At 41.1% G+C, this 13,199-nt stretch overlaps 2 protein-coding genes across 3 annotated transcripts in view; one reads left to right on the top strand and one right to left on the bottom strand.

Moving 5' to 3' along the window:
• The window catches only part of SOD3 (superoxide dismutase 3), a 69,062-nt gene extending 65,061 nt beyond the window's left edge, over positions 1 to 4,001 (top strand). Inside the window, exons 1-2 of one of the 2 annotated variants that reach the window (XM_074229695.1) lie at positions 1,454 to 1,579; positions 3,044 to 4,001. In XM_074229695.1, the coding sequence (XP_074085796.1) occupies positions 3,060 to 3,803 (744 nt within the window). In that variant the 5' untranslated portion in view covers positions 1,454 to 1,579; positions 3,044 to 3,059 and the 3' untranslated portion in view covers positions 3,804 to 4,001. Of the gene's footprint in view, positions 1 to 1,453; positions 1,580 to 3,043 lie in introns of those variants that run through there. The other variant, XM_074229694.1, reaches the window with a different exon arrangement.
• A 2,897-nt stretch (positions 4,002 to 6,898) lies between these two features.
• The window catches only part of CCDC149 (coiled-coil domain containing 149), a 150,730-nt gene continuing 144,429 nt past the window's right edge, over positions 6,899 to 13,199 (bottom strand). Inside the window, exon 12 of the mRNA XM_074229693.1 lies at positions 6,899 to 12,552. Coding sequence (XP_074085794.1) covers positions 12,104 to 12,552 — 449 coding nt within the window. The 3' untranslated portion in view covers positions 6,899 to 12,103. The remainder of the gene's footprint in view (positions 12,553 to 13,199) is intronic.

Here is a 13,199-nt window from a genome sequence, read left to right as displayed (position 1 = left end):
CTGGGTTGAGAATTAATATCTTGAAGGACTAAGATTCCATAAACTCCCAGCAGCAGGAGGTGGTGGTAAAGTCATAAGAGAACAGAAACATAGCCTGAGACCTCAAGGATAGTTTGGTCCAGCCTTCTCACTTTTTATAGGTGAGAAACAGAAGTCTAGAGAATTTAAGTGATTCGACCACAGTCATAAATGTTATCCCAGGCCTAAACAATGCAATAAAGCTACATAGTTAACAGGAGATCAAAATATTCTGTGGAATGAAAGAGTTGGACTAAGTCATTTCCCTAATGATCTTCTGGGTCTAAAATGACTGGATTTCTGAGCTGTAAGAAGACTATAATATTAGGCATCATGTTTTTGTCCTAAATGCTCTTAGTTTTTCTTCTCTTTAAAATTGAGGAATAATATTACATCTACATCAAAATGTTGGTAACCAGGAAGTCTTATCAAACCTTCCCGTACCCACCCTTCTTACTCATTTTCACATTTCCTTGGGAACAAACAGCAGAAATGGTGAGATGCTACAGTTCCTATAAAATCAGCTGGGGTATCCTTGAAATCAGCAAATACATATCACAAGCATCAGAAAAAATACCAATGGTCAAAATAACATGAGTGATTACCCAGACAGAGTTGATCCTCAAATAAAATACCCCCAAACTGAAAATATCACTTATGTGGGGAGCTGTGCAGTAGAAAGAACATAAGTTTAGGAGTCAGCAAATCTGAGTTCAAATCCCAGCATTGCTACCTATTTTCTCTGTGACCTTGTGTAACTCATATAAGCTCTCTATGTTTGTTTTCTCATCTATAAAATGTAAGTTTTGTTACTACAGGTAATTTTCAGCTCAAAATTCCAAAATCATATGATGGAAAAAAGGTTGGAGCAGGTTAGAAGAGAGAGAGTGATGGTGCCTCCTCAATGGGAAAATAAGGCCCATTGTAACCCTGCCCAGTATTCTATCTTTTAAAACACCGCCAAAGCTTTTATTATCTCCTTAAGATGATATGGCCACTATATCTGAGAAAATGTCACCTGCAGACCCTGAGATCCCTATTTCCAATAGGAAAAAATCCAACATAAATAACTCATCTACTAAAAAAATCTAGTGAAAAGGGAAGGACTTTTCAATAAAGAGACCATTGTCTACTTCTCTGAGCAGGATTCTTTACTTCTGTATTTTTCCCCCCTTTGCTCTGAAGTTAAACCTCTGACGCTCAGGATATTCCAACCTGTGGCATGAGAAGGAAGAATTTTGGTAAACAGGCACTTAGCAGAGACCAAGGGTAGGAGGTGGGGTTGCAGTTCGGGAAGGAGTGAAGGGACCAATAAATGGAAACCAGCCAAGGACAGATCTGAATTGCTTGTCCTCCCTTAAACTGACCCAAACATACTTTTCCCTTCTTTGCCTCCTGACCACTCCCCTGGGCTGGTCATTCCTGAACTTTTATAAACAGCTTGTCTGTCCCCTATAAGACTCAGCCTGGATCCCAGGCACAGAGCTGTGACTCACCCTTCATTTTTTTGGAGCACTGGTACATAAGAGGAAAGAAGGAACCCCCAAAAAGTTGGAAGATAGTAAGTCAAGGGTAATTTTTGTTTCCTTGGACAGGACTTTATAAAAGTAATCTGTGTGAGTGCATGTTTTTAATGGGGAGAAATGTGGGAAGGAGGCATCTTTTTGATACTCTGAGAAACAAAGTTAACTTAAGATAAATGCAGTCTAATTTTTGAAGAAATTGGTAAAGGGAGAGGGGAAGGCAGCATGGTTCAATGGTTCTGGAGACAGCAGAAATAGAGTTAAGATTCCAACTCTTTCACTTCTAGCCATATGACCACTTAACCTTTTCTGGGACTTAGCTTTTCTATTTGTAAAATGAGAGGATTGAACAACAAGACTATGAAGTTGTCTTATAGCTCTCAATTTACTGAGCCTATGAAAAGGTTGGTAGGAAGGGAGAAGTAAAGGCATGAAAGAGAAGTGATTTTTGATTTTGAATCACAATGTTCAAAGAATATTTAATTTCTCTTTAAAAGAAAAATTTGGGACTTTTAATAATGTCCTACTTGAGAGTTCATAGCATGGGTTATAAAGGAACTGTTAGAAATTGTGCTTTTACACTTTGAGAATGTGGAAGGACTGACAAAGAGGAGGAGTTGGATTGTTTTTGTTTTTCTCTGCCTTGTCAACAATAAACATTTGTTGAACCCATGCTATGGGTAAGGCATCATGCAAGTTCTGTGAAATTCACTGTCTAAATTTTTGCTCCATCCATTGAGACACAAAGTCTAATAAAGGGGTGAGTATTTCTCCTGACTTATACAAAAAAGAGGAAAATCACAGGACAAGGTGGCTTGTGGTCCTTAACTCAGTAGGCTCCTGGACAACTAATCCTTGATCTGATTTATTCAGAGCCAATGCACAGATAACTTATTAAAGATTTCCTCTGAGCCAGGTGCTGCACTGGGTGCTGAGGTTACAAAAGAAAGCCAAAGCAATTCCTGCAGTCAAGGAACTTATGTTTTATCAAGGGGTAAATGGAGGCAAAATGGAGAGGGGACAGACAACAATAATAAAGATAAGCACAAAATATATCAGAAATAAACACAAATAGAGAATCAACAGAGGTCTTTTGTAGGATATTGTTGCTTGCCCTTCATTCTAGAAGAGAACCATGACATCAAGAAGGTGGTGCCATGATTTGCAAGTGAGTTGAATTTAAGTGAGGGAGGGCTGGGCAAAGATAGAGTTGAGGAGGGAGAGCTTCTTAATTATGAGGAACAGCCTGAGCAAAAATCCCAAGACATGAGAGATGGCATGTCATATATGAACAAGAAGATCAGTTTGGCTGAAACAATGGGTCAGATAGAGTAAAAGAGTTCTATATTAGTGCCAAACATAGGAGTTGTATAGATTAGACTAGATAACCTCTAAAGCGCCTTCTAAGTCTGATATTTCATGGTTCCATTTTGTCATCTTTCTCCCACTCCACATGGCTAGATCTCTCCCTTACCATTCTCTATTGGTGGTTTGTCTTGCAGATCTCCAGTCATCCTCATGATGCTTTCAACCCTGAGTGCCACCATTATCCTGGCCACTTGTGTGACCTGTGCCACAATGGAGCTAGATGAGGAAGAGTTCAACTTGAAGAGGGAAGAACAGATCAATGATATCCAGAAAAAAGTCAGCGACCTTTGGCAGAGGTTCATCTATCTAAAACCAGTCACCTCAGGCAGTGACAACCACACTGTCTATGCCACCTGCCAGGTAAAACCTTCTTCTACTTTGGAGGGCAATAAATCCCAAGTGACAGGGCAAGTCCTATTTAAACAACTCTACCCAGATGGAAAGATGGAGGTCTTCTTTGATCTGAATGGGTTTCCAGTAGATACCAGGAATGCCTCTGGCAGGGCTATTCATATCCACAAGTTTGGGGACCTCAGTAATGGCTGTGATGGAACCTCCAGTCACTATAACCCCCATGAGGAAGCACACCCTCTCCACCCAGGGGACTTTGGGAACTTCATTGTGAAAGATGGCAAGATCAGAAAGTTTCGAGTCAATGTTTCAGCTTCTCTCTTTGGGCCCTACTCTGTCCTGGGCAGGGCCATTGTAGTTCATGAGCAAGAGGATGACCTTGGCAAAGGTGGCAACAAGGGCAGCCTGGAGCATGGCAATGCTGGGAAGCGTCTGGCCTGTTGTGTCATTGGCATCTGTGGACCAGAGCTCTGGAACAAGAAGGCTTTGGACAATGCTGCTCGGAAAAAGAGGAGGCGAGAAAGTGAACATAAAACTGCCTGAAGCAAGGATTTCTGCAGGCCCTTCCTCCACATCCTGGTTAAGTTAATCATGTCTGGCAAACATCACCAGTTGCTTAGAATGCTGGCATGAGGCTCTGTCTTTAGCCACACTTATAAGAGGTGTCCCCACGGATCTGCTTGGCTTTGGGGGGAATTTCACATTCTATATGTCATGCAATAAAGGCGCTTCAATACAATATAGTTTGAGATTTTTGGTTTATTTTAATAAAAGGCCTCCATCACCACCACTTTCATTGGGAGACAGTGAAGATCCTTATCAAATCCTCAAAACAAGCAGTCCACTCTAATTTTCATCAACTTGAGTGGATTGACCATTGCTTGTCATGGCTCAGTGAAGAACCTCCCCTCCCCCATCCCCTCAAAATTGGAATGAGAGTAGGAGAGGGAAGAAGTCATCATGGAGAATGGGCATGGGATTTGGAAGCAAAGGGTAGTTGCTTTTCTTCAATGGTGCCCAATTCTTTATGACCCCATTTGAGGTTTTCTTGGCAAAGATACTGAAGTTGTTTGCCATATTCTTCTCTAGCTCATTTTATAGACGAGGGAACGGAGGCAAACAGTGTGACTTGTTCAGGGTCACATAGCTAGTGTCTGAGGCCATATTTGAACTTAGAAAGATGAGTCTTTCTGATCTTATCCATTATGTCACCTAGTTGCCCTGAGGCAGAAGACTTGGGGTCAAATTCTGACAGTCACACATAAACTTGGACAAAATACTCAGGCTCTAATGTGGGAGTGAGAGAATAGGTTGCTTTAGAAAAATACTGGATTTGGACTCAAATCCCAGTTATGTCAGTTTTACTTTGGGCAAGATTTTTACCTCTCCAGACCCATTTCTTCTCATTTGTAAAAGGACACGTTGGATAAGATGATCTCATAGGTTTCTTCCATTTCCAAATTCTATTTCCTGGTGCCTCGAGGTGGTACAGGACACAGCATCAGCCCTTTGATTCAGGGAGTCTCATCTTCATAAATTCAAATCTGACCTTAGACACATACTAGCTATGTGACCCTGGACAGGTCATTTAATTCTGATTGCCTCAAAAATAAACAGATAAATCTTATTTCATGAGCCTCAGAGACTCCCCAAGTTGATCCGTTGTCTCTTTTGGTTTCTGAACAGCAGAATTGTGTTTTCAGGCTTACCCCAGAGATGGGTAAAGGGAGGCACAATGAGCTGAACTAGCTGTATTAGTTCAGGGTCAGAGGGGAAGTTACCAGCTAGGTGAGACAAAAGGCTCTATGCAATGCCAAGAAATAAAGGAGAATCAAAGAGAAGACATGAAGTAAGTTACTATTCAGTGTTGCCTTTCAAAGTGATGCTGAAATAAGTACAAATATAAGAAACTGAGACTTGAATGGCTCTGATTTGGACTCAGATTCTTTGCTGGGTTGCTTCCCTATTGCAAGATAGATTACTTATGGAGACGATGTCATCTAGTCAGTATCCTTTGACTTTAATAAACAGAAATACCGATAATGGCTATTTACCTCATGCAAGGACAGTTTCTTAGGCTGTCCCTCACTGCTTGGTTTCATGGTGCTCTAGTTCTTACAGACTTGGGAACTGTGAGTCAAACTGAATTCCTGCCAGCACCCAGTCCTCAGTGGTTATTTTTACCTCTGACTTTAACTTAACTTGTTATTTAAAAATGGTTCATTGAACCCAAACGACAGTGGAAGAGGAAGGATCTTTGCCATGAAATTAATTTCCTTCCATCAGACAGCTCCCACTGGCTTGAACTGGAACTGGACCCATGCTATGAACCAAGTTAGCACTCAGAGAAAAACTGGAGGCATTTCATTCTGGTGATGTCAATGCTGGTTTGACTGGTTCTCACCCTCACAACAGTAATAGAAAATAGAGCAATAAAATGCCAGACTTAGCTGGTCATTCCTTCCCTTTTCCTGACAAGAAATCAACTTTATTACTTCAATAAGATTTTTAGTCCCAGAGGTGATAATGAAGATGATGACAATGACGATGATGATAACAAAGATGTTGGCAAGCATTCATAAAACGCTTTGAGGTTTATAAAATATTATCTCATTTTATCCTGACATCACCCTGGGAAATTAGTGCTATTGTTTTATCTGTTTTACAGATGAGGCCTCCAAGAGGAGTTGTGACCCACCTGGGGTCATATAGCTAGCCATCCAAGGCTGTATTTAAACTTGGGTCTTCCTGCCCCAAGATCCAGTGCTCCATCCCAAGCAACACATAGTCTGATCTATTAAGCCTGATTTCTAGGGCAACTTGAAAGTGGTTGTGCAGAAGAAGTGGGGAACGAGAAGGGATAAAAGCTAAGTGATTTTATAAATATTATCTCATTCAATCCTCATAAAACAATCCTGCCAGTTTTTTGCAGTTGATGATACTGAAGGAACTTGCCCAGGGTCACACAACTAGTAAACTTCTGAGGTTGGATTTGAACTTGGGTCTTCCTGTCCCAGGCCAAGCGTCTTCATCCACTGTACTTCCTAGCTCCTTCTTAAAGTGACACAGTCTGCCCTAGATGAAAATAACTGTGTCAGAAGATAGCATAGCTTCTCTCCCAGAGATTCTGGTCCCATCTCTTGTAGAGCCACTGAAGGAAGTTAACCTATCTCTCAATGAAAGGGCAGAGATAAACTGTAGGAGGCATTGCAGTGCAGAAAAACAGTGGGAGAGTAATGGGCAGCATGAAATCTTACAAGGTTAATATAGGACAAAGCATGGGGAAACTGAGGAAGGTCCATTTGAATTTGTGGGACCCCCAAATCTTGATTGCCCTTGCCCTGAAGGTGGGGCTGGGGAAAAAGCTGCTTTTTTAAAATCTTCCCTCTCCAATGATCCCAATTCTTTTTAACTACCCAGGACCCCTAAAATAAAGAAGAGATACCCTCAATATGTCCCTATTTCAGCTTTCTTCTTGGACCTAAGAAATGCTAGATAGCTGCTCCCTTTCCATTAGGTCAAATATGGTGGTGGTGTATCTATATCCATACCTATATATATGTACATGTGCACACATTTATATAAATGCACATATATGTATATATATATATGGTGTATATATAAATATAATATATGAGCAGGATATGAAGAGGCAGCTGGGCTCTGTTAGGCACCACTAAGCCTGCCCGTTAGATCCCATTTGGCCTTAGGAAGCTGGGTTTTTTTTCCTCTCTTCTCTCAGATCCATTTTGTTCATCTAAGGATATTAGCCGTTTTGGCTTTGCAGCCAGCTTGCTAATCAGTTTGCCTATTTGACTCATAGGGTTTGCATTTGTCAGTGGGATTTAAACACACACTTGTTTTGATTTCTTTTTTGTAAAATTAGAAGCATTTGATGTAATGACTCTACCTAGACACAGCTGGTAAAGTGAGAATAATGTTCAAGTTTGCACAGTTTAAACACAATGTAGACAATAATTAGAAAAGCTATCTTTAGATGCTCGGAATAAGCTTTTCTCCGAATTGCAGTGAATTTTTTCCTCATGCAGCTTTTCAGTGCGTATATACAGAAGTGCCTATATGCAGAAGAAAATAGAGAAAATCAGCTAGTGTTTTGGTCAACATGAAAAGGGGTAAAAAGACTTCAGGAAATAAACCATCTGATTTTAGATCTGAAGCATTTCAACTGAATGCATAAAATCTTTACATTCTCCATATTTTTCATGCCTACCATATGATCAAATAATTTTAGGTGACAGATTGCAACTGATAAATTGCTACAATATGCTGGAAGTAATGCTCAGTCTGTAGTGAGGGTGGAGAGGGAGAATGACGCACATAATAAAGACAATCATCTATACCAGGAAAATTACCCCATTTTTATTCCAGGTAACAAAAAATATAGTTATGATGCATGGTGATTAGAGAATCCAATAAAGCAAAGTCTGCAAATAAATAGAACTTCTTTTCTTTAAATAAAACAAAACAGCAGCCAATTTTTTTGAAAGGCCAATTGTTTTTAAATTTAATAGGTTATCATTGGTCTCTGCTCAGATCCCAAAATATATTCCTGCATTCATACAGATCAGGGAAAGTCAAACTTTTCAGTATTCTGCAAACTGTCCTGTGCATCAAAAACCTCTCATTTAGGAAAGAAGTGATAAGAAAAATAAGGCAGTGCATCTAAATCTATCATTTTAAATTGCCTTCATGCTGTTCTAAGATTTTGTCTTTTTTCTTGAATCAGTTGTAACATTGCAAGAGGGGACCTTTTCGTTTTTTTTTCCCTTCTCTCTCATTTTTAATTAGATTCACTACTGGTCTCTTACATCTACTCCCCACCCCCCATCTTTGGAACTGTCTTTGTCCAGAAATTCTGTGCTTTATAACCTGGTAACAGGATTGAAAAGAACCTAGAAATTTGCTTGTACCTAAAAGTGTTGTGAGTGTGGGGATTCTCAAAATGTTGCCTCTGTCTTTCAGCTGGCCATTGAGCTCTCTAACTGGAACTGTCTCATGTTCAAGAACGGAAAAGAGGGTAGGAAAAGCTGACTAGGCAGGGCTCCGAAGCAAAGCAGAAATAAATCTTGCTCAAATAGCTATCGTTCTGGAGGGGAAGTCTGGTCCCCACCCTCACAACAATAATACAAAATAGAGCAATGGATCGCCAAACTTATGCAGTCATTCCTTTCTTTTTCCTGACCTATCAATTCAATTTTATGATTTTAAGAAATTTATGAAAGCCTTCTGGTAGCAATAAAAAGTTGTCTGTAAAAAAAAAAAGAAAGAAATATCAGAGAGACCTCAAGTCAAAATCCCAGTGAGGAGAAGAATAAAACTTAGTGGAGAGCCCCCCAGTCAGTTAAGAAAGCTAACTAGAGGAGCAACTAGATGGCACAGTGGATAGAGCACCAACACTGGAGTCAGGAGGACCTGAGTTCAAATGTGACCTCAGACACTTAATAAGGACCTAGCTGTGTGACCCTGAGCAAGTCATTTAACCCCACTTCCTTGCCAAAAAAAGGAAAAGAAGAAAAAAGAAAAAAAAAAGAAAGCTCGCTAGCTGGCTTTGGATTGATATGGAAAAGAAAATAACTACTTCCTCAAAATGTGCACACAGAGAGCATCATCCCTACTTCCTTAGTGATACTTGAAATTTTTTGAATAATGCTTTCCTCTCCACTTTTAGGGAACACTGTGCATTACCTTCATACTAAAGTGTAAATGATTGCTATCAGCTATTCCCCCCCCCCCCCCAAGGACTTTGGAAAATGGGGTTTTCATTGGACACCTGAAGAGTAGGGAAGAGTGGAAAAGCAAACGTCACTCCCTCACAATCTTGCCTAAGGCAAGCTCTGGGAAAAGGCATCTAATACTACTTGGCTGCGATTGAGCTGAATGCTACTAGGTGCCTCCTGGCTAGAGAAAGCCTCAGGGAATACTTGCTAGAGGTAGGGAAGAATTTGGTGGGGAAGGAAGGATGGCATGGGAATGGTTCTGGGGGGGGGAATGAAAAAAGTGCTTTCTTAAAAACATATGGAAAGGATCTATTTTCTCAGGCCTTCATTAAAGAACCAGAAACTCTCATTTATATATGCTTGCATGTAGAGATCAGAGCCTAAACGCTGCGCAGTTACAGCAAAGGGGAGAAACCCCTGTTTCAGCTGCATCTCTCCATCTAGACCCTTTTCTATATTCTGCCTAGACAATCCTGAAAAGACAGGAAGTGATCCACACATGGCCAGGGTAACCTATTTGACAAGAGTGGGCATGTTAGGATGCAGCTGGGAGCTAAGACCAAGTAGTGGCACCTTTTATTTAAAAAACAAAACAAAATCAAACATCAATAATTAAGAAACTCACACTATTTTGACTTTTCAGCCAAGAGTGATACACAGGGTGGATCCAATAGAGCAGCATAGCATGGTTTTAGAATAAGAGTTTAAAAGAGGGGAAAAAAAAAGCCCAAGTGGAGGCAAGTTCTAACCTTTCTCTTTATTGTCCAGGAATAAGAAGAGCAAGTTGGGGATAGATAGGGGAGAAGGATACATGAGGTTGTCATGGCAACATGTCCAGCAGGGCATGGTCCCAGTGCTGCCAAGGTCAATGTGATATGCAGCATCCTTCTTTAGCTTGTTTGTCACTCAGGGCTTCTCATCTCGGAATTCCTCTCTATTTCCCTGACTGGTGCAATGTGCTGGAGTAGATTATAAACTCTGTTATCCAGGAGTTTATAAATGGATTGTAAAGATGTGCACCTGGCAGACTGTGTATCAAAACTGGAGCTTGGGCTAGGAGAGATTTTTCTTTTTATTATTATTTTTATTAATTTTGGCTCTGCTTTCCTTCACTGCCTTTAAAGTGACTACTTGGGAGAGCTGAACATTTGCAGGCAGTTAAGGCCGGGTCCAGCAGGAAAATTACCTCTGTGGCTGTTGGCCCATGCAGGCTTTGCAGCTGCAAAGGCAAATTTGCTCCCCAGGAAGTTGTGTGGATTGGGGCCCAGTGGGTGAGGCAGAGGCCTGTGTGTGTGCATGGATGGGATAGCTCTCCTCTCCAGTGGCAGTATTGCAGAGGTCAGTAATCCCTGGACTGGCAGGATTGAAGGTAAGGAGTCACTGAGCACAATGTTGTTATATCTCTTTCCACTCTCATTCCCTTACTGGACCAGTGTCTTCTTACTAACTAGCACTCCCAATATGGTTCCCCCCCCCAAAAAAAACCCTAACAACAAACAAACAAACCCTATGTCTCAAGGGATAGGGTAAAAAAAAAACCCTGTGGTTTAACCCTGTCTCAAGTGTCACTGCCAATAAGTGTGAGGAGGTGAGGAAAAAATGATAAATGACCATCTCTATTGTGCTTTAAGATGGGTATGGCACATATCTCCCAGTAGTTCTGTGTCTGTATGAGCATTGCCATAACTTGCCCATGTCACATATCTAAGAAGTGGATCTGGGACCTGAAGTCAGTCCTCTTTGTCACTCTGCAAAGGCAGAGGCAGGAAGACAACTGACACCACATCCACATATCTATGGCTTTCATTGCTGCCACCAAAACATAATCTGTATGTTTTCTTTTTAGGATAGTTAAGAAGAAAATAAACATACACTTAAGGAGCCTCTCTTGTTCATCCAAGTCTCTTAAGAGGTTCCCAGGGGCCTGACTGGTTTTCAGATGAACTTTCAGCTTCCTGGGGGAAATGAACTGACCCGAGGACATGGGGAATTCCATTGTTTGAATGGGTGGCCTGTTTCCCAGTATACTGGGAACAGATGCTATCTCTTCACATCCAGGGGCTTCCCAGAGAGAATAAACTTTATCCCAGGGTTTGATTTTCACAGCTGCATGGGTCGCTGAGTCCTAAGTAGAATCCTAGGATCATAGATTTAGAGCTAGAAGGAATTTTAGAGGACACTGCACCTGCCCATCCCATTTTACAAATTAAAAAAAAGTTAAGTGATTTGTCCCATAATCACACAGCTTTACTCTTATCTTTCCTCAACAAATCAGATGAAACAAAAAGAATGAGAATATTACACAGATGGGGAAGTTAAAAAGGTGAGCATCATTTTTCCTTGGTTCTATTTTTGACCTTACTTCCCTGTATTGTGATTTTCTTGCTTCCTTCCTGGGACTATAAGTGAACCAACCAATGTCTAAGTTGGCAAACTTATTATTTACCCAATAATATAGCACCCAAATGAGGGGTATGAATTCAGAATTGGAAAACAAACCCTCCAAGCCTGCCGAGGCCCCCTCTCCACCCACCATCCCCAGCTGTGACACAATGCTATAGGCACCGTGCCAATAGCATCCATGTGGAAGAGACCCAACAAGGCCTTGACATGACAAAGTGTCACTGTGGGCCCTTCGGACCCATTATGCTCAATTATGTCTCTCTTTCCAACAGCCTTAATCATTACAAATACTGGGGACCTGATTAAAAAGGCCATCAGTTTCAAGCTCTTCCCATAATTTTGATCGACAACATTAAACGTTAATAGAAAAACATCTTATCTCTAATAAAACAAATGCCGACACAAAGACGGATGGGAAAAACCAGCCATATGGTGCACACTATTTTCAGCGCCTGCCCATGTTCATAGCAGTACATCTTCAGTAGTAAGAGATGACGGTGAGAAGATTGAGGACCTGCATTTAATAAATCAAGTTGTACTGTCATCAAAATACCTACAGTTTGCAACAGGATCAGAGGATTTTCAGAGTACCAGACTTGGGAGCATTTGAGGAGAGAGTTAATTCTAATGTGTTGTTCTGTGGCTTAATTCTTGTCGTCCCTGGTGTCTTCCATGTGTTACAATTTCCAAATCCTTTATCCTTCATGTCTTCACAATGCCTGAGCAGCTCCCTTCTGGGATATCTTTCTCCTCTTCCAGTTCATAGCCTTCGGTGGTTTGTTCCTTCCCCAAACCCAAGGACTCACTGGAACCAAAGGGATCAGGGCTGGACAAAGGAGACTCTATCTTGGAAGTCCCTCTGATCTGGGATGGGCCTGTCCCTTTTCTTGGTTCCTCTTGGGAACTCCCTTTTCTGGTCCCTTCCAGTTCTTCAGCTGCCTGTTCCTCTGTCAGTTTAATTATTTCACTTCCAAGCCTGTTTATTTCTTCTTCCTCAGAAGGTAACTGGGGTAATGAGGGATGAAAGTGCTTGCGTTGGTTCCCGTACTTGGGTTTGGCTGGGGAATTGTCAGAGAGCTGGGTTGCAGCCTCCTCAGGAGCTGTCAATGCCACAGTAATAGAAGAACTTTCATCTCTTTGCTTCTGCTCCCCTGAAAACAGAAGTAGGACAGCATCAAACTGTTGGAAGAAAAATAAATTTTTATTTCTCCCCACACATGCTTTTAGATTTGTCTCTACTGTGTGATTTTTTTTTTAAATCTAGTCTCCTGTCATAGGACCTTTGAAAAGAAAAAACAGGGATGTGAGGGCATAGAACGTAGGACATCCAAGCTAAAGAGAAGACTGGCATTTAAGGGGGAGAAAATGCTTCAGTGATTAGAGATCCTGAGTTATTAATAGAAGAAAGGAAGCATTTAAGCATCTGCCCATAATTCTATTCAGTGTCTTATCTCCAGGCTTCCCACTCATCCTGATTAAACTTCTAAATTGAGGACAAAGATTTTGTGGAATTTTGCCCCTAAACTAATGTCTAGGGCTAATTTCATCTCGATCTCAAACAGTTGAATCTAGCTGACATCAAGAGCAAGGAAATCAGGGGAAGGATCCTAGAAGGAACTATGGTCAAGGGCAAGTCCTTCCCCCTCTCTGGCTTCTGGTTTGAAAAATGGGAGCTCACTAGATCTCTAAGGTCATAGGGACCTGAATTTATTACTACTTGGTCAATTTTGGGCAGTTTCTCTTACTGTTCTGGGTTTCAGTTTCTTCATCTGCAAAATGAGGCATTCATACCAAGGTC

Source organism: Macrotis lagotis, chromosome 3, assembly GCF_037893015.1.
Source record: "Macrotis lagotis isolate mMagLag1 chromosome 3, bilby.v1.9.chrom.fasta, whole genome shotgun sequence".
Lineage (NCBI taxonomy): Eukaryota > Metazoa > Chordata > Mammalia > Peramelemorphia > Peramelidae > Macrotis > Macrotis lagotis.
The sequence above is the reverse complement of the archived record's forward strand: the minus strand, read 5'-3'. Positions and strand labels throughout refer to the sequence as shown.